Source organism: Trachemys scripta, chromosome 8 (assembly GCF_013100865.1).
Source record: "Trachemys scripta elegans isolate TJP31775 chromosome 8, CAS_Tse_1.0, whole genome shotgun sequence".
NCBI lineage: Eukaryota > Metazoa > Chordata > Testudines > Emydidae > Trachemys > Trachemys scripta.
Genome location: NC_048305.1, coordinates 72921334 through 72941707, shown reverse-complemented (window position 1 = coordinate 72941707; position 20374 = coordinate 72921334). Strand labels below are relative to the sequence as shown.

Here is a 20374-nt window from a genome sequence, read left to right as displayed (position 1 = left end):
ATGCATCTCATAAACTGCTATTCTGCTGAAATGTCAAGCTACGGCAGGTCTGTACCTCAAACTCAGCACTTGGCATTTTCCTTCTGTCTGCTTTGTTGCCATGAAGCAAACATGAACAGTGAGGATTTGTGTAGGGCAGGTAGCAGGCGAGCTCACTGTCAAAAATCTATTATTAGGGCTCTGATCTCTTTTGCAACAGACCAGTGACGGCAGTACACTGAGAGAAATCAGGCTGCAGCAAAGACATAACAGAAAAAAGAGAATTCTTTGTGAATCTGTACATAATATATGTAAATGAGTCTTTAATGGCTGAGCTACACTTAACAGAAATAATAACCCCAAATTAAAGCTCTAATATATATTTATTCTGTACTCCTGTTCTACACAGTTCTCTAAATACATTTTAATATATACTCTTTAACATGTTTCTCAATGTATATTTATGCTAACATAAGTGTATATACATATATTATTTATTTCCAGTGATAGAGAGATTTCCATTAATATCTATTGATCAAAATCAGCACCATGCAGTCACTGAGAAAGATGTGATTATGAAAGTGAAAGCTCTTATTTTTTTCAGATTTTCTTTTAATGGTGTGTCATTGACTTAAAATAAAAAACAGCACTTACTATACATACAACTTTCTCCCCTTCAATTGAATTTATACATTTAAATAGATTAGAATATATGTTCCTATTAATAATGCCAATTATTTCACAGAATATGTAACACCCTGTTAAAAGACACAATTGGTGTATCACAGTGATTTTCATAAAAAGAGACAGCTCCACTAAATTACTTGAAAGGTAACTAAAATTAAGTATCAATACTGAATTGTAACAATTATATGTTCTCACATCTGCTAACTGAACCTACTATAGATATGTTCCTTCCAAGATTTCCTGATGGTCAGCCACAGTTCTTATGAGAAAAAATGTACTGTAAAGGTTCAACAAAGCTGTAACTTTGTCATTCTCCCTTATACAGACACACACACACAAACATACATTTTAGTACATTATATTATAGTTACATAAAACAACATTACAGTATCCTTATAAAAATACGACAATATGGCAATATCACTATTGTAAAATGGGTTCATGGTATTACTGTAGAACACTGCCAGAATGTTTATCACAGTAACATTAAGGGGAACATATTTAGCACATTGTGTAGGGATTTAGCTTTTTAACTGCTTTTAACAGAAGTATTTTGCTGAAGTCCAGCACATGGTGTTACAAATTTATTGTTAAGAATCTGGCATGGGGAGTGGGGGAGGGGAAGAGACAGGAAGCCAGAGAACTCAAAAGTTAATTCTTAACCCACTCCATTTTGCCTATAACAGGTACTCTGTATTTTTATAAAAACAAAACACATCTGGAATATGTAAATACCATGTGAAAACTTCTGACAAAATTTCAGATTTTTTTTTCTGTTTAAAGTTAAGTTTAAAAGGAAAAAACACCTGACACCTCTAGTACCTATAAAACACACAATTTTCAAATTATTTACTATTTACATAGTAGACTGTAACATTGGGGGGAGGGATAGCTCAGTGGTTTGAGCATTGGCCTGCTAAACCCAGGGTTGTGAGTTCAATCCTTGAGGGGGCCACTTAGGGATCTGGGGCAAAAATCAGTACTTGGTCCTGCTAGTGAAGGCAGGGGGCTGGACTCGATGACCTTTCAAGGTCCCTTCCAGCTCTAGGAGATGGGATATCTCCATTAATTAATTAATTAATTAATCTCTCTCAGAGCCAGCCATAACTATTTTTGTGCAAATACATGTAATGAGAATTAACTTAAAAAAAATATTTAATATTGCACATATACAGGAAGTACTAATAGTAAAATGCTTATTGAATGTCTTATAAAAGCAAACTATAGTCCTGCAAGCACACATGATCAGCTTAATGCATGTGAGTAGTTCCAGATCTCAGTATTGTTCCCTTAACAGTTAGGAGAAACTAAATGGGAGGCTCTGACCCATACAGTTGCCCTGTGTGAGGGAGTGGACAGCTACTGGGATCTCATTTAAGGAAGTGGATGAATTAGGGTTGCCAACTTTCCAACTGCAGAAAACCGAATATCCCTGCCCCGCCCTTACGCTGCCTCTTCCCAAGTCCCTGCCCATGCCCCACCCCTACTCCGAGGCATCCACCTCCGCTCACTCCATCCCCCGTCCCTCAGTCGCTCACTCTCCTCCATCCTTGCTCATTTTCCCCAGGCTAGGCAGTGGGTTGGGGTACAGGAGGGAGTGAGGGCTCTGGGGTGGGGCCAGAAATGAGGGATTCATTTCTGCGGGGGACTCTGGTCTGGGAGAGGGGGTTAGAGTGCGGGTTCTGACTGGGGGTGCAGGCTCTGGTGTGAGGATGGGGCTGAGGAGTTCAGAGTGTGTGGGGTTGCAGGTTCTGGGAGGGAGTTTGGGTGCGGGAGGGGGCTCAAGGCTGGGGCAGGGGGTTGGGGTAAGGGGTGCAGGCCTTGGGAGGGAGTTTGGGTGCGAGAGGGAGTTCCAACCTGGGGCAGGGAGTTAGGGTGCAGGGTCCGGGTGGCGCTTACCTTAGGCAGCTCCCAGAAGTGGCCGGAAGGTCCAGCTCCTAGGCGGAGGCGCAGCCAAGTGGCTCTGCGCACTGCCCTCACCCACAGGTGCTGCCCCCACAGCTCTCATTGGCTGCAGCTCCCAGCCAATGGGAGCTGCGCAGCTGGTGCTTGGGGCAGGGGCTGCGCACGGAGCCCCTGTGGCCACGCCTCTGCCTAGGAGCCAGAGGGAAATGCCGGCTGCTTCCAGGAGCCCCGTGAAGCCAGAGTAGGCAGGGAGCCTGCCTTAGCCCCACTGCGCCACCAACTGGACTTTTAACGACCTGGTCAGTGGTGCTGACTGGAGTCGCCTGGATCCCTTTTCAACCAGGTGCTTCCAGTCGAAAACCAGATGCCTGGCAACCCTAGGATGAATATAATATTATTCCCTCCCTAAAGAGCTGGCACAGGAGACTATGGGTATACTGTGGCCTTAGAGCTGTGTTGTGGGTGCATAGCAGCAATGGTGCTTCACTGCATCCTGTGGGGGAAGGATTCTTTCCTCTTGAACTCCATAGACCTCTCCAGCATACAGCCCAGTTATTCTATTTCATCTGTGAGCTGGGTTTAGGATTTGACCGCCAAGGAGTAGTTTCCAGTGTCAAAGTAATCACATCAACAATTCAGTACAATGAGAGAAACAACAATGCTTATTGATGTTCAGCAATTTAAAACAGGTTAAATAACACTTAAAACAGGAATCTATTTTCCCATTCAGCACCTGGGAAGTTAACACTGAATATAACAACTCCAATTTGAATTGTACTTTCAGAAGAACATTATTAAACTGCTGTCTCTGGAAAGAGATTTAAAAAGATGACAGAAGCACATCTCTGAGACTACCCTGTAATTCCAGGCAGTGAATTCTCTAAACAGCTGTTTTGATTGGCCTTTTTATTCCTTTTAAATAAATCAAAGGAAAATATTTTCCACACCCTAATTCTTTAATAGGAATTTAAAAATATAACTTCTTTCAAATGAGATCTTTCCCATGAAAGGGTGGGTAATTACAGCCCTTCCAGATGCAGTCACTTCTGTACAAAGCAGAGAAAGGGAGAGATAGCCAAATGGGAACAGTTCATAAAAGAAGTTTCTGTAGTTTATACCATGGTGAGGGCACATCCATAATCCTCTATATAGGAAGTCTATTTCTTGGGAAAGGCTTGAAGTGGAAAAGTCAGGCCACATCTGGATAAGGACATTGACAGACTTTACCATTCACTCTGTAATGTAGGTTTTTATTAAACTTGTAAATGTATAATTTGGAGCTAATTCTATTAGAATAATGTATTTCATTCAGTAATACAAGAATAGTAAATTAGCAGAGAATGGCATGCTGCCCACCCTTAGGACAACTTCAGTGCTAGCATAGAAAACAGAGCAACTGGACATATTACCTTGCACTGTACATCCCTCCTGAGGGGAAACCCTTGATAAGAAGTACCACAAGTCCATTTCAAACTAGATGAAACAAAGCACCACATAATCTATTGCAAGGAACAAGCATGTATTGGCAGAGAGATGATCTAGATGACCACAAGGTAGGACCTTTCCATCTCTAATATCTATGATCCAGACAGCTTCTCCATAACTAGTGTGTACATTCCAGTACAATGGGGATCTTTTAAAAAGACAGTAGCCACTCAAGTATTTTGCTTTTGTAAATCTTGTAAAGAAAATGGGCCATATTCACCACTACCTTTGACTTACATCAAAGATAAATTTTAGCCCAAAAAGATGATCTGATGTTTTTTTTTTCTACTTTTGAAAGAGCAACAAAAATCTATACGGCTGCATAGAATGTAAAAGAAAATAATATAAAGCAAGCCTATAGGCATGTAAATGGTCTTATCTCCATTTAACAGACAGGGAAACTAAAGCATGGAAAGGTCAAGTGTCTGGTTTAGGGACACACAAAACAGGACCTTGGTGAAGCTGCTAGGAAAAGAACCCAAGACTTCTGACTCCTAGTTTCTTGATCTAACAACTAGACATACTCTCTCTGTTCTTTATATTCCTATTAAGACAGTAGGCTAGCTCTTTTCTGAATTATTTTAGCACTTTTATACATTTGTACATTATTAGGCCATGGTTCTGCAATTCACAGATGTATCACTATGTCTGTACATAGCACGCTTGACTTTATTGGCGCTCTATGGCAATCCTGCATACAGTGAGTTGGAGGATTGGCACCTTAGTGATGTTATTTATAGTCCAATTTATTTAATTGTCTACAGAAATGCACTCTCAAAATGTACCCAAACTCAATGGGCTGGGTGCTTTTTTCCCCTTTCCATTTTTTAAATTTTTTTTTAAAGACACTTAGGTTGGTGTTATGAGTGTAAGACTGCATCCCAAACCACCATCTTCTATTTCTTTTGATATATGTATAACTTGAGAAATGAAAAAAACCCATTTTACATGTATGTTTTAAAACTAAAAACCCAAACCTCTCCCAGGCTGGGATCTATTATGATACCAAAAGTGAATTTTTATAGCAGAATTATAAATCAAGAAAATATAGAAATGCTGAGAAACTCTTAGGTACAGCTGAGCATTCAGCTGCTGCTATAATTTACACAATATACATGTTTTAAATTTGTGACACAAAGGACACACTTTTCATAATGCTGTAATTTTATGGTTTTATTAGATTGACTTATGGTAGGAAGGAATATTCAGAAATTGCAGCTTAAATGAGAAAATGGGAATAGTGTTAGTTATATAAAATACTACTGTAATAGTTATTTTATTAATTTTTAATGCACAGCACCCACTGTGACCTCCTTTTTTCTTTTGCTGTCAACATGGCAGTCTGGAAAAATTGAAATGGGCTGACAGAAAGCCTAGTGAGTACTACAACCCTAACACTGTGTAGCTGCTCTCTCTCTCTCTGCATCCTCCATTCTGCATATCAATAATATTTTAATGCCTTGTTTGACAGTCACTATGAAATAATCATTATACAATAAGCAGATTTTTTTTTATCCTTGCACTGTAGTATAGAGGTGCCCTTAAAAACTTCTGGATGTTATTTAGTTATCCAAGGCAACAGGCAATTTACCACTGTATATGATTTGTATACATTAAAGTCAATTAAAAATACCCAACCCATTGTATTTGCCCCTCTATGTTCTCGAAGTATAACATAACTACATAAAATAAAGCATTTTTTGTCTGTCCAATTTCCTCCAAATAATTTTTTGGGACCAGTTCAGCAGTGCTTTACTTGAACAGTGGGATGCTATTATGTTATGTATATTTACCACTTTCTCTATCACCATGGAGACTAATCTTCATACCAGTACAGTCAAGAAGCTCACAACATTGTCTTTGCAGGACTTTGTCACAGTGACAGTGTGCACAGGGTCAACAGATTAATACATTAGTGAGGCTGGACAATGAATTAGAGTATAAAACTTTTTGTTGCTGGTTTTAAAATCATATCCTCAATCATTACACTGAAATACCATATATACAAGTATAAATATTACAAAGGAAAAGGATATATAATATGCATATATTTACTAAAGGTGACACATTGTTTTTATCATGGTGGAAAGAAAATAAAAGGATTTATCGTACATGGATTTCCATGTGGTAGGAGAAAGGTTCAGCCTACAATACACATACTGCACTTGGAATGTTTATATTTTCCCCTTACAATGCCCTTTCATTAGCCTCTGTCTAACATGTGGCCTGACAATTGTGACAGAATGAAAAATTCTAGGAAAACTGTGGGTCACAAGAGAAGAGATTTTCCTCCTTCTCTAGTGACCCTATCACAGTGTTCTGTTGCAGTGTTTTACCATTAAGGAAAGGGCAACACAAGAGTCTTCACACTCAATCTGTTCCATCTGTCATGACTATTAGAAACATTGACCATCAGTGAGCTTTAAGAACTCAGCACTACTGCCGACATGATATTCTAGCCCACTACAAGGACCTCCCGATGTTTTGTCAGCCTCCAAGGAAGCATTATGGATCAAAAAGACATCACTTACCAGACACGCCACCATACGTGGTCTTCTTTTCTCTACCAACTGCAGGCCAAGGTGTGCAGTCTGCGTTTAGTCCCATCAGTCCTGACACAGTGTTCATGGCTGTAACACCATCTGCACCACCTGTGAAAGAAATAACATTCACTTTTTGTTAAACATCCTGTACAAGTACAACAGAGGAAAATAAATATAGAAACAGTAAAGTTGTTAGATATTTAGACCCAGAGACTCTGAGGCCAAAGAGCACAGTGCAAATCAGGAGGAGGTGTGAAAAGGGGCTTTAAAAAACACATAGGTGTGTGCATGCATGCCATGCACCCAAGTCCAGAATTTCTAGCAAGCGGTGTCCTTTGGCCTGCATATACGCAGTAGTTCACCTCATGCTTTAAATCGAGGTCATAAGAGGCAGTGCAAAACAATACCTCTCTAGTTCCTTCTTATTGCCACGTGGTCTGAGTCAGAATACACATAGGGACTCAATGAAGAAATTATGGTTACATGAAGAGAAATGCAGTGAAACTATTAAGTGAGCCTAACTGACTGAGTCTGTTATCTGTTTGGACAAATAGTATTTACCAGGATGTAGCATTCTGAAAACTGAAAAAATGGATATAAAACCCCCATAAAATTTGGTCTTACTCCAAACTGCTACATCATGGTAAATAAATGTTGGCCATATTATACATATAAAATCATGATTTTATATCTCTATATCTATATCACCCACTGCTCTTTCTAGATAGATAGATGTTTACAGTATTCACTTTATATGTTAATAAACATAATAGAGCAAAATTGTATAGACAACCTTTAATAGCAAGCACTATGCTTACTCTAAATATTTTAAACAATCTGTTTCATACTAGCTTTTATTAATATTTGTTACTGCTTTGAGCAATAAAGTTGCAAATCAATATAATTGTATAGTACATGCATTTGAGTTTGTTACCTTCCTGGGCAGCCACTGCAATATTCACAATATCAGTGACATTTGGGGTCAGCTTTGCAAAGAAAGGAATCTGAACAGCTTGTCTAACCCAGCGACAGATGTTTCGGACTAGCTCTGGATTCTGTTCAAATAGGGAAAATAAATATAGGACATATTTAATAAAAGTAGTATGATTTAAATGTATAGATATGCAATAGCAAAACTTTCTGACAATCTGCTGTACTGTGGTTTTCTGAAATTATACTTCACAATTGCATCTTGTCTCATTAGTTAACACAGTAGAAGTGAACTGAAAATCCATTACAAAGGAGTTAGATCACATAAAACAAAGAAAAATAAATCTTTACCAAGAGACAAAGATACCATTGAATGTTCACTTGCCAATGGGATAAAATAAAACTTCAGGCAACAAGGAATTTATTTAACCCATTATTATAAAAATTATATTTTTGCTACATTGTGTCTCATTCCATGTAAATAATCACTGTTCTATGAAATAACACCATCCTGAACCTTCCTGCCCTTATGCATTTCAGATTTCTACACACTCCATTAACTCAGAATATAGATCAGGATGGCAAAAAGTTTAATGAAAAATCTGAATCTTTTCTTTTAAAGCTAGAAATAGAAATCTTCATGCTTTGGCTTCTTATGCTTGCCAGGCTCACTTCAGTGGCACTAGTGTTCTTTGATTCTGGCCTATGCAATAAGTGCAGGTGGGTGTTTCGTTTTTAAATATAACATTTAGTACAAGCTTTTTCCCCTGACATTTACTGATAATGCTTTTTAATAAGTTACCCTAAAATTTGGAACTCATTATTGACATTGCTAATCTGATTCAGGTGTGTTAAAATGTTTTCAGAAAAACTAAAAGGTGCTATTACAAGATGCAGTATAAACTTGTTACCTGTGGATAGTTTAATTGCAACCCTGGCTATTGTTTACATATATTAATTCTTTATCTTCGGCACAGATCCTGAAATCTGCCATATATAAAAAGATGCTTCTCATGTGGATATTAATTGCAACAGATATCCAACATTGTCATTGCTATGAAAATATGATGTGCTTAAGACGAGACTACATTATAAAGTTCAGTTGATTTTGAAGATGCCAGTTTAACAAATCTTGGCCTCCTGCATAGGAAAAATTTGCCATTGCTTTTTTCATTTGACCTTGAACAATTAAATATAAACATTAGAACAATATATACAGTGCATCTACACAGCATACAATGACTTTCCATGAACAGAAAAATGATGAGACTTAGCTCTGCAAATTCCAACTAATAAAAATGGTGATTTACCCTGCACATGCAACTTTCATGCAATATTTATAACATCTGCATTGGATTATGAAAGCAGTTGCATTTTTGTGAGTTTCATTTCTCAGTTATAAATTTCCTTGGGCCCAATGAAGAAAGAGAACCTCTAGAAGGATGATGTTAATTCTTTCCCATAGACATTCTGACAATAATGTAAAAGATGTTTGCACTATATAACTCCTAATCATGGCCTATTAGCACTTGCCATGCTACCATGAAAGTACTGTCTCACTCCAACACACTTAAGCTTTTAAATGTATATCAGTCCTTTTAATTCACCTTGAACAGATCGTTACATCCATGTTTACCTCATCCTCATCCTAGCCATTAAAATTTGCTAGAGTGTTTTTTGTAATAAATATTCATGTCACCTTCTTTTAGTTAACCCGGGCTTTTCATAAGGTGCAAAATAAGAATAGTTACATGCTACCCCAATGTCTAGATTTAGAGGTTGGAATTTGAATTATTACTATTAGACCTGCAGCATCAAACATCCACCCTACATGGCCTGATTAATAAATGCCACTAAAATGCATCAAATACTCAGATTCCAGAATCTAAATTTTCATTTAAAAAAAAAAAAAAAACCACAGATTTTTGCCTGTTGTTGTAAAGATAGCCTTCCAAATGAACTGTGCGTAAATTGATACCCTCTTGTCTTTCCGAGTCTGCTGATAGCTTGAAACATTAGTTCTGTATACTCCCCATCCCTTGGTATGGGGTGAGGATGTTGAACCTAAATTCCAGTAATGACACTTTGGTGTTAGCATTAATAATTTTATTAATGGAAAATGGAAGGGGGTAGCAGCAAAGCCCATGAAGACCAGGAACTGGGAGTTACTTCGGGGAAGGAAATACAGATGGGAGAAAAGAGGAGTCGTCAAAAAACAGAGAAGAGGAAGAAATAAGAGAAAGAAAGATGGCCGAAGAAGAGGAACAAAGTGGAGATATAGTGGTAGTCCTCACAGTAAGGATGTTTAATCAAGGGAGTGGAAGAGATGTGGCTTGAGTAACAGGAATAGGATCAAAAGAAAAAATATTTTATGACCACAGGTTCTTCTTACAGCCAGACAAATGCATTTGGGGAACATCTGGAAGACAATTCATATCCATTTGCCATTTTAAAATGAGATGATATTTGTCAGAAAACTAGAAGCCACAACAGAAAATTTCCCAGGAATTTCAGAAAGAAACTGTACTGTTCAATACAGTACATTAGCTAATCTTGCCTAATTACAATTACATAAAATGGACCAAACTACAGTCTTCACTCAGTCCTTAATTACTTTAATGGAAGCAGTTTTGCCTGTATAAAGACAGGGTAAGGACTGAAGGATTTGGGCCACTGCAATTACAGAAAATGCAGCCAAAATCCTGAATGTGGTTACTCAGTAATGCATACTTATTTAAAAATACAGAAACTGCCACACTGGATCATGCCAGTGATTCATCTAAATGCATAATCTTGTCTCTGATAACGGTCAATTGCAGATGCTTCAGAGAAAGATTCAAGACACCATGTAGGAGATCTGCTTACGTGGACCTTTCTTCCCAACTCTTATCGCTTACAAGCTGTCTTATGCCCTGTAGTGCAAGGTGTTAGTTACATTAGGTAAGATAAAAACATTTTGAAGTCTGTCAATATCATCTATATTAATCTCTAATTCTTTTTTGAATACCACAAAGCTCTTCCATTAAGGATATATTATGGCAATGAGTTTTACAGGTTAATCCTGCAGTTTGTAAAAAAAAATAAAAGTCCTTTTGACAGTTTTACATTTTGTCTTTCAATTTCATTGTGTCCCTTCTCCTTATATTATTCGTATTACGGACAAGTTAAGCTGGTTTTGGAATTAGCACTTATCATGGTTACAGGGCGAGCTGCGTATTACACAGGTTTTGTTATCTTCAACCTTCTCAGTTTGAACCACACAGTCTTACCACTCCAGGACTGGGTCTCTGGGCCGCAACCCGCACTTACCAACCCTGATGCACAACAGGACCAACTGTGCTTGGCACCTGTTAACACTTCTCCTCCAGGAGGACTTGGTGACAGTGGCTGATTAAAGTGACTGAAAACCAGCTCCTTCAAAAACCACAGCATTATCTATTCACCCCAAAAGTCAATAGCACTCAGAGCACAGGGTAAAAACAATAAAGGTTTGTATGCATATTTCCCCTCATCTAAATCTTAATCTTTCCTTGAGGGCTTTGTAAATTCCATTCAGACCCGTTATCTCCACCTCTAGGTTGAGAGAAACAGACTTGCACTCTGAATTCTTTCCCTCCTCATTGTTTCCCTTCAGGGCAGCTGCTGACAGCCCACTCAACCCTCTCTTCTTCCCTAGGCTTAGCATATTTAAGATTTTATATTCCTTCATTTGGCCTAGGAAGAGTAAACTTTGCCAGCCTACTTGGAGCCAGGCCAGGAGTATTCCCCAACTAATAGCTTCCCCATTGTTCCCCACAAAGGCATTCTCTATAATAGTACTTATCTTTGCCATTTCTTCATTTCTATCACTTGCTGCCTCCTTTGATTTAACTTTATGCAGCCAGGCGGGATAATATCACACAGGTAAACTAAGGCGCATGTGATATTTATAAAAAATAATGCACATAACTCCCTCAATCTGGATAGTAAATAAGTTTCACTAAGTAGTGTGAGTACCTTTAGGACAAGGAAGAATGGCTTGTATAGTGCAACATAGGGAAACAGCAAGATGGAGCTAGCGAAAGTGAGACTTAATATAACCAGGACCCCTCTACCCCCTCTAGAGCTCCATGGATGGAGTGCTTGCAAGACTGGGCCATTACATTTTAATTTTAGAAATTTATTCACCTAACTCTACAAAACTCAACAATCTACCATGGAGAGTGTCAGCAAGGAAGCTCAGAGTGGGCCCATCACATCTAAGACACTCCCTCTCTTTTAGTGACTTCCACTAAGCACCACACAATAAAGAGACTCTGTTTTTGGCCTTGCTTTGTTGTGCCTTTTAGAGGTGAATAGTGGGTATTGCAGTAACTGCCATACCTTTGTTGGGTGGGGGGAGACAGGATTAGGATCCATATAGGGAAGCTTGGGAGATGGAGGCATACTCATTTCCCTAGACTTCCCCTTCATTCAAACAGCTCCAAGACAGCTGCTCACAGAGAAGATCTGGGTTTTCTTTGATCCCTCTTCCACAGTGCACCAAGCCGACAGGATTTGTTGGTCCAGTGTGTAGCCAGTTTACATAATGTATGTGGCTACCACACTTCTTCCCTTCAGATAAACCAGGGTTAGGATCTAGCCTTTAGAAGACTGGGATTTTAATGGTATCTGTGTTTGATGATTCACTCTCTTGCCCTTGCTTCCAACATTTCATAAGAAAAGCAAAGGGGTTCACTTTAAAGCTTTGCAAATTGATGTCTTCAGGGTCTCTTTCCAGTATCCAAGTTCTGCTTTTCAGATTACTATTCCTCTGTTCTATGTGATATACAAAGAAGTAATCTCTTCTCCTCCCACCTCTGGGATGTCCAAAATTACCTTCATAAAACTGAATCCGCCTAAATTTCATAGTACCTAATTACAGAGTTGCAATTAATCACTACAGCAAAAGAGACATCATTTGTGAATTTCACAGCTAATCTTATTGTATCCTCTTATCCTAGCAAGGGGCTTTTTAGTTTATGCACTTGTCCCATTTCAAACTTAATTAAAACAAACAATTTATTTAAAGCCTGTCAAATTAGGGGGAAAATTTCCCAGGGTGGGAGACAAATAACCCTCTCCTTATAGTCTGAGCAAAATATTTCCTCATTTCTCAGGAAATTTGACAGAGAGAATTCAGTCAACAACTCCACCAGCCACAGCTGTCAAAAGAGACAGCAAAGGGGGAGCTTAACCGAATCCAGGAGTGATGGTACTCACAGTTATACATGTAGTTATTTATGAATGTTGGGTAAAATTTTCTAAAGTGCCTAAGGCCTAGCTCCTAAAAAGGCAGTTAGGTGCCTAAAACCCAGGGAAATCAATAGGAGTTAGGTGACAAAATACCTTTCTGCATGCAGAAAATTACAGCCTCAAATTTAGAAGGAGATTTTGAAAATGTGCACTTTATATTAGAAGACTTATATCCCCTCTCAGCCTTCTCTTCTTTAGACTAAACAGGCCTTATTCTTTCAATCTTTCCTCATAGGTCACGTTTCCTAGAATTCTTATCATATTTGCTGCTCTCCTCTGAACTCTCTCCAATTTGTTCACATCTTTCTTAAAGTATGGTGCCCAAAACTGGATACAATACTCCAACTGGGGCCTCACCAGCACAGAGGAGAGCAGAACAATTACCAGGTGTCTTACATGTGACACTCCTGTTAATACAACCTCCTGTATAACATGGCTATTCTCAATTTAAAAAAAAAATCACCTTTCTTACTCACACAAAGACAATACCATTTAAAGATCATGCTCATATAAACTCACATTAAAACAACAGAGGATTGCCTGAGTAAGGAAAGAGTAAAAACTGAAGAAGAGCATCAGGATTTAGCCCTATAATTCTTATTCTCTTAATTACCCTATAAAAACCAAGGAAAAGACCAGATTCTAGCTTTGTTCTCAGTCTTAAAAGAAATAAAGCGCCAACATATAGGTAAACTGTAAGCAGGGTGTCATGACTTGAGCAGGTGTTCAGATCAGTCACTTTTAAGTTCCACTCTGTGGAGCCTAATGGAGATAGATTCTCTTCTTTTCCCAATCATATCAACTGTTGTTGGACAGAATCAAGTCACTTTGGATTAGGGCCATGCTTTTTGTCATGGCTGAGTTGAGACATAAAAGCTCTGAGTCCCATTCTATCATTAGAAGTAACAACAGCAGCTTCTAAGACGTTGCCAGAACTGGACAGGGCCCTACTGGTGTTCAGAAACAAATCCTGCATACATGTAGCTAATTTAGAGACTTTATAACAATACTCAGCTCCAGTACAAAGCCTCGGCTCAAAATCCAGTGGAGCATTAAAAAAATACAGTTCTCTAAATTCATAGAAGATTATGACAGAAAACAGGATTTCTGAAAAGGCTTCAGTTCAAGCACAAGCCCATCTTCTATCCTCTTAATTTTATTCAATCTTGTAACTCTGTCTAGTTTGCCCTCTCTCCTGAACAACTAATTTAATTTTGGGGAAGTGCCAGAAATAAAGTCTGATTCACTACAATGTTTCATCTTACAATTAACAATTTTGATATAGGTCATCTTGAAAAACATTTTTTTGATCTCCTCCCTTCTCTAGGTTTTCAAACAGCTTTTTTGTAGGGTTTCATAAATATGTGATAAATACTTTGTTTACCATCTTTCCCCATTACAATTTGAACAATTTAAACTAGAGAAAAAATACTACAGCATTTTTTACTTGTGCACAATATTGCAGCTGCACAATAGAACACTGTTAGCAGTTAAAAAAACCACATCAGACTATGCTTCACATTTTAACGTAGCTCATCTAATAGCTGCCAATATTAACACAGGTCAGTATCCAAACTCAAGAATAGATTTATCAAAGTGATGCATGGGAGCTCCACTTTGAATTCCTTGTTAGCAGGATTTGTGCACAAAGCTCCTACACATTGCTTTGAAAATGTATGATATACAGACTGGAAATTAACGAACTTGAAGAAAAGGTCAAAAATCAGCACAAAAGTTTTGACTGACCAAATACACAAAAGTCTAAAATATAGATTAGTGTTGAGAGTTGAAGCAATGATAAGAGGATTGTCAGTAGCAAAAACAGGGGTATCTCAAAATGTTTTAAGTTGTCTTTATTGAGTAGCCTTTGCAATTATTCCCCTTTTCAGCACACATAAAGGCTTTCTTGTTTTGGGTTTTTTTTCTTCCCCACCATGAAGAAAAAGACAATTCAATTTATTTTGATGACAGAGCCTTGCTTCTACATAGATAGTGGAACCATGCTAGGGTGACCAGATGTCCCGATTTTATAGGGACAGTCCCGATTTTTGGATCTTTTTCTTATATAGGCGCCTATTATCCCCCCACCCCCTGTCCCGATTTTTCACACTTGCTGTCTGGTCACCCTAAACCATGCTGCATTTCGTTAGCCCAGATTTGGCTTTTTAAATTTAAAAATGTGAAAAACCCCAAACATACCAATGTTTATCAAACAAACTAATTTAAAATGCACTGCATTCCCTTAATCTTAAATAGAGTTTTTTAATTTCCACAGCCATCTTCCATGCATTGAGAAAGGCTTCCTTTTGTTTGACTGTGATAGATCAGGTAAGACTGGTAACTACCATTTACAGCTATTGATTTCACTCAACATTAAAGGACCAAAATTCAACCATTATTCTCGTCAGTTGTCACAACAAAGGTTAATAATAGTTGAATTTTGGACTGTAAGAGTGAAGCAAGGATTGACAGCTGAAATTAGCAAACTGTTTCATTCAGAGATTAAGTCAATACTCAGATCTAAATATTCCAAGTTCAAAAATTGAAATAGTGCATTAAAATGTTTATAAACTATGAGGTGTGAGTGGAAAGAATTATTCATCGACAATATCAGAACATTTAAGGTGATGGCTAATAAAAAAGACATTTCTCCCCTTACAGAACAACATATTTTATCTTGGTTGTTTCTATATGACCAAAATAATGCTTCTCATATCACTGTAAAAAAAGTGGTATACAGCATGATTAAACAATATTTCAACTCTTTAGTTCATTCAGAGGTTACCTGCTAGAGGGCATAAAGGTTTGATTAGGTTTATGTCGTACATGAGAAATCTTAAAGGAAAGAATACAACACTCCTTTAAATATATGAGCACTGTAGCTACAAATAGCTTTTTCTTGTAGTCAGGTAGGCAATCTCTTAGTCCCTTTACTATAAATAAATAGGTAGACTATAACAGGTACTTCAGGAAATCATAAATCTTTCATGCTCCAGTGGCAAATTAAAGAATTTAAAGTCTATGTATTGGCTAGAATTTCCCACTACTTTTAAAAATAGTTGTCATTTGCATCTTTATTCAGTTTGGATACACTATAAATGGTCTGTTTTCAAATTAATTTCACTAACCATAGCATGAGTTAAGGCAAAATGCAAAGATAAATCTGGATCCTATTCTAGAAAATTCAGACATGGGCAGTGAAGAGACTAGTGAGTACACTGTTAATTCATACTTACAGTACCTAGTGTTGGCATACAAATAAAATCTGTAGTAAGTAACTGATATTAAGATGATGTGTACTGAGTGTAACCTTTGTTAGATAACTTCTACCATGTGTCAGGATGAAAGATTTTAAATTGTTGAACTTTTCATACCCTCCTGCTTGTTGTTGATCACATACTTTCTAAGAAATCTTGTCTATAGGATACCATAGGTATTAACAACTCCAATGTTTTGCACAAAGCTAGGAGCAAGGCATGTGTAATTAGTATGTTGTGATCATTAAAAACCATTGTAATTATGTAGTCTACTTAAATGTCTCCTGAATTTTCTACATTTCATTATTATTACGACTTTCAGAGTATTAGAGGGTGACTACAAGAGTAAGAGCAAATTGTCAGAAGCTTTTAAGAGAACTGTGCTTTCCCTTCTGCTTTGTGAAGCACTCACTTCGTGTACCCTCTATGATGGTTCCTAAGACAACAACATTCTCATTAAAAAAAACGCCCAAACTCTTCTCATGTCCTTTCCAAGTGGGCTAGTATGACTGATGTTTTGGCCAGACTGACCTTCACTATACCTTCTATGATTCATATGCGCAATTCCTGCTGAAATGTCTGTAATCATGATACAAATAAAAAGGAAAATAAAGGGCTCTCTATCACCAGCGTTCTTTCACATATGCATGAACTTGAAGACAGGGTCACAATTAAGGTTTCTAAGAAAATCCATTCATAGGTAATGTTTTCCATAGACAAACAAAATGTTACTACACAGACAACAGGTAAATGCCCTATTACCAAATATAACATAATTTTAAAATTTTCAACATACTGGTAATACTGTTAATGTTAGTATGCTATCTATACTCCACTTCTATGTTCTGTTTTGTTTTGAATAATTCAATTAAAAATCCTACAAACCAATAACAATGACAATGTTGTCAAACTTCAATTTAAAATTACACAATAATGCTTTGATAATGAATTTATTAAGCTTCACATTTCTTCTAGTGTGTGTGAAATTCTTAAGACAAATTAACAACTAACTGCCTTAACTCATTATTAAGTATTGTCTCCTCCTACATGATATGAAATGTATAGTTTATGACCACTCTGTTTCATACAAATGACATTTCTATTCAGGGGAGGGGGGTAAATAATACACTTTTAAAAACAACATCTCACTACTCCCAAATCCTACAAGAATAATTGTAGCAATATAATAATCCAAGCATTACAGTTGGTGGTCAAGGTCTGTCTAGTAGTGAAAATACAGTGAGTTTGCTTGGTCTCATGGGATTTTCAGTGAAATATATCAGGAATCAGTTGTTATGGGTATTATTTTAAAAGCAGCTTAAAAACGGGATTCAAAAGAGGAGGGAAGGGAATCATAATGAGAACAGACATTAAAGGAACACAAGGAAGAGGAGAAACTAGCAAAGAGAAAACAAACAGGTGAAGAGAAAAGACATAGTAATAGCGGAAAATGGAATATATCTGGTAAGAATCCACAACCAGATCAAGACATTGGATTAAATGGACCACTGGTGTATTGTAGCTGTAGTAATTCTTGTGTTCCTAGAAAGAAAGAGAGATCAGAGAAAGCAACAGAAAAAAAAATCAGAGTAAATGGAAATTGAAGCATAGCAGGCAAAAAAGACCAAGATGACATATATGCACAAAAGCATGGAAAGTAGAGGAGGCAAAGTAGTAAAAATAGAAACTGAGAAAACAGAGTAAGAGAAGTAGATAAGGAAATAATGGAATAGGAGAAAAAGTAAGATACATACATAATATAAGAAGAAAATGAAGATCAAAAACGAGTTTTTTGAAGGTGCACAGGAGATTTTTTGCATGCCTAATTACATTGATACACATAAAATTTATGGGAATTGGCTGTCCAAATCCCCTAGACAGCTCTGAAAATCTCAGCTCACATTGTGCCCCCACAAGGGGATGGACAGGAATGCAACTTGCTCTAAAGTACGCAGTTTCAGAGCACATAAACTTCTAAACACTATGCCAAAGCAGAAAAGCAGCCCAGGGCTGGCTGGGCTCACCCAGATGTGATCCTGCAATGCTTCATAGGTTTCACAGGGAAGAGGTGAATGATGTGGGTATGAGGGTGGAGTGGTATTCTATTAGAGAAAAGTGGGAAAAGGAGCATGGAAGTTGTTGGGAACTGTCAGAGAAGGGGGAATGTTGGGAGAGGTCAGATAAGAGAGAGTGGAATCATTTGTTTAGCAAAACAAACTGAATTTTTGGCCTTAGTGAAAATACAAGCATTGCAAAAACTGTGTTATTTCAGAAATTGGATTTTGTACCAGTTGCCCTATTGTTTGGACAGCCTTTGGCATTAGTCTATACGGAGCCTAAAACTGTTGTCTTGATGAAGATGAATGTCTTCTGAATGGCTGTGCTGGCTTACCAGGAGGTTTTTTTGCTTTATTTGACCAAGTAAACTGAGTAGCAATACAATAGCTGCTTTACAAGGGGAAGTAAATCCATGAGTCAGCATTCAGCAGCTGTAATCTAGATGATTGTGCCAAAAGCAAATTCCACATCCATGGTTGCTTCTCCTCTCATGCAGTAGAACTGACACGATCAATCTAGAGTACCTACTTGTTGGCTAGTCATTTTAGGTGCCAATCTAACTTTTGCGTACACTTTGGTGCAGTCACATAGAAAGGCATGTGGCACAAATACAGCACTAAGATCATCACTGGTGGACGCAGTGATGAACGCAGATTCCTATTGCACATAGTAACAAAATGTAATGGAGATTCTCAGTCAGTACCTGAAATGGGTGAACTTGCAGAATAAACGTTCACTTTTCATTGTAAGACACTTCAGTTGAGAATACTAGTGTTTTAACAAGGAACCATCAGTTCTAATCCTTTATACAGTGCCTAATACTTAAGAAATTACTTCTCTCTAAGTACTTATACAATCTCCATTGCTGGAGTACTTGGGTACCAAGCACCATACAGTTGAAAACAACAATAACACTGGTCTACAATTTTTGAGAAGTCGTCTGCTTCAGAGATAAAATGTGCTATTTATTATGTATTTTGATGTGCTGAATTCAAATATGACAATTAAAACAACTGATTGGCTACTGTTTCTAAGATATTTAAGTTTTTACATTTTATGTCTATGTATATTGTGTAGATAGTAGCGTTTTAATCAAAAATTGTGAACCTAGGTCTTTTCATGTGTTTATGGTTGCTTTACGTGATAATATTTCACCTGTCCTGTTTATGTAACACTTTAAAAATCAGCAAAAGGGTTACATAAATAAAATGTATTATGAAACAAAAGGCAAAAAACTATTATGTACATAGTTTAGTCCTATTCAGTGTCTACTCAGTGCTTCTTGGCTTGTCTCTTGTATTCATTAAATGGAGCATCTCTTGTTACTGTCCAACAATAGTCTGCAAGCGTTGATGGGCTCCATTTGCCCTGACAGTGTTTCTCCATTGTTGCAATGTCCTGGTGAAATCGCTCGCCGTGCTCGTCGCTCACTGCTCCGCAGTTCGGTGGAAAAAAATCTAGATGAGAGTGCAAAAAATGTATCTTTAGTGACATGTTGCAACCAAGGCTTTTGTATGCCTTGAGGAGGTTTTCCACCAACAACCTGTAGTTGTCTGCCTTGTTGTTTCCGAGAAAATTTATTGCCACTAACCGGAAGGCTTTCCATGCCGTCTTTTCCTTGCCCCGCAGTGCATGGTCAAATGCATCATCTCGAAGAAGTTCACGAATCTGAGGACCAACAAAGACACCTTCCTTTATCTTAGCTTCATTTAGCCTTGGAAATTTTCCACGGAGGTACTTGAAAGCTGCTTCTGTTTTGTCAATGGCCTTGACAAAGTTCTTCATCAGACCCAGCTTGATGTGTAAGGGTGGTAACAAAATCTTCCCTGATTCAACAAGTGGTGGATGCTGAACACTTTTCCTCCCAGGCTCCAATGACTGTCGGAGTGGCCAATCTTTCTTGATGTAGTGGGAATCTTTTGCACGACTATCCCATTTGCAGAGAAAACAGCAGTACTTTGTGTATCCAGTCTGCAGACCAAGCAAGAGAGCAACAACCTTCAAATCGTCACAAAGCTGCCACTGATGTTGGTCATAGTTTATGCACCTCAAAAGTTGTTTCATGTTGTCATAGGTTTCCTTCATATGGACTGCATGACCAACTGGAATTGATGGCAAAACATTGCCATTATGCAGTAAAACAGCTTTAAGACTCGTCTTCGATGAATCAATGAACAGTCTCCACTCATCTGGTTCGTGAATGATGTTGAGGGCTGCCATCACACCATTGATGTTGTTGCAGGCTACAAGATCACC

The 20374-nt window shown here is 37.8% G+C and overlaps 1 protein-coding gene across 2 annotated transcripts in view; it reads right to left on the bottom strand.

The window, feature by feature from the left end:
• DPYD (dihydropyrimidine dehydrogenase) overlaps positions 1 to 20374 on the bottom strand; it is a 595247-nt gene that overhangs the window by 118516 nt on the left and 456357 nt on the right. For both annotated transcript variants that reach the window (XM_034779205.1, XM_034779204.1), the window contains 2 exons: positions 7534 to 7654; positions 6588 to 6707 (listed from right to left, as the gene is read on the bottom strand). In XM_034779205.1, the coding sequence (XP_034635096.1) occupies positions 6588 to 6707; positions 7534 to 7654 (241 nt within the window). The remainder of the gene's footprint in view (positions 1 to 6587; positions 6708 to 7533; positions 7655 to 20374) is intronic.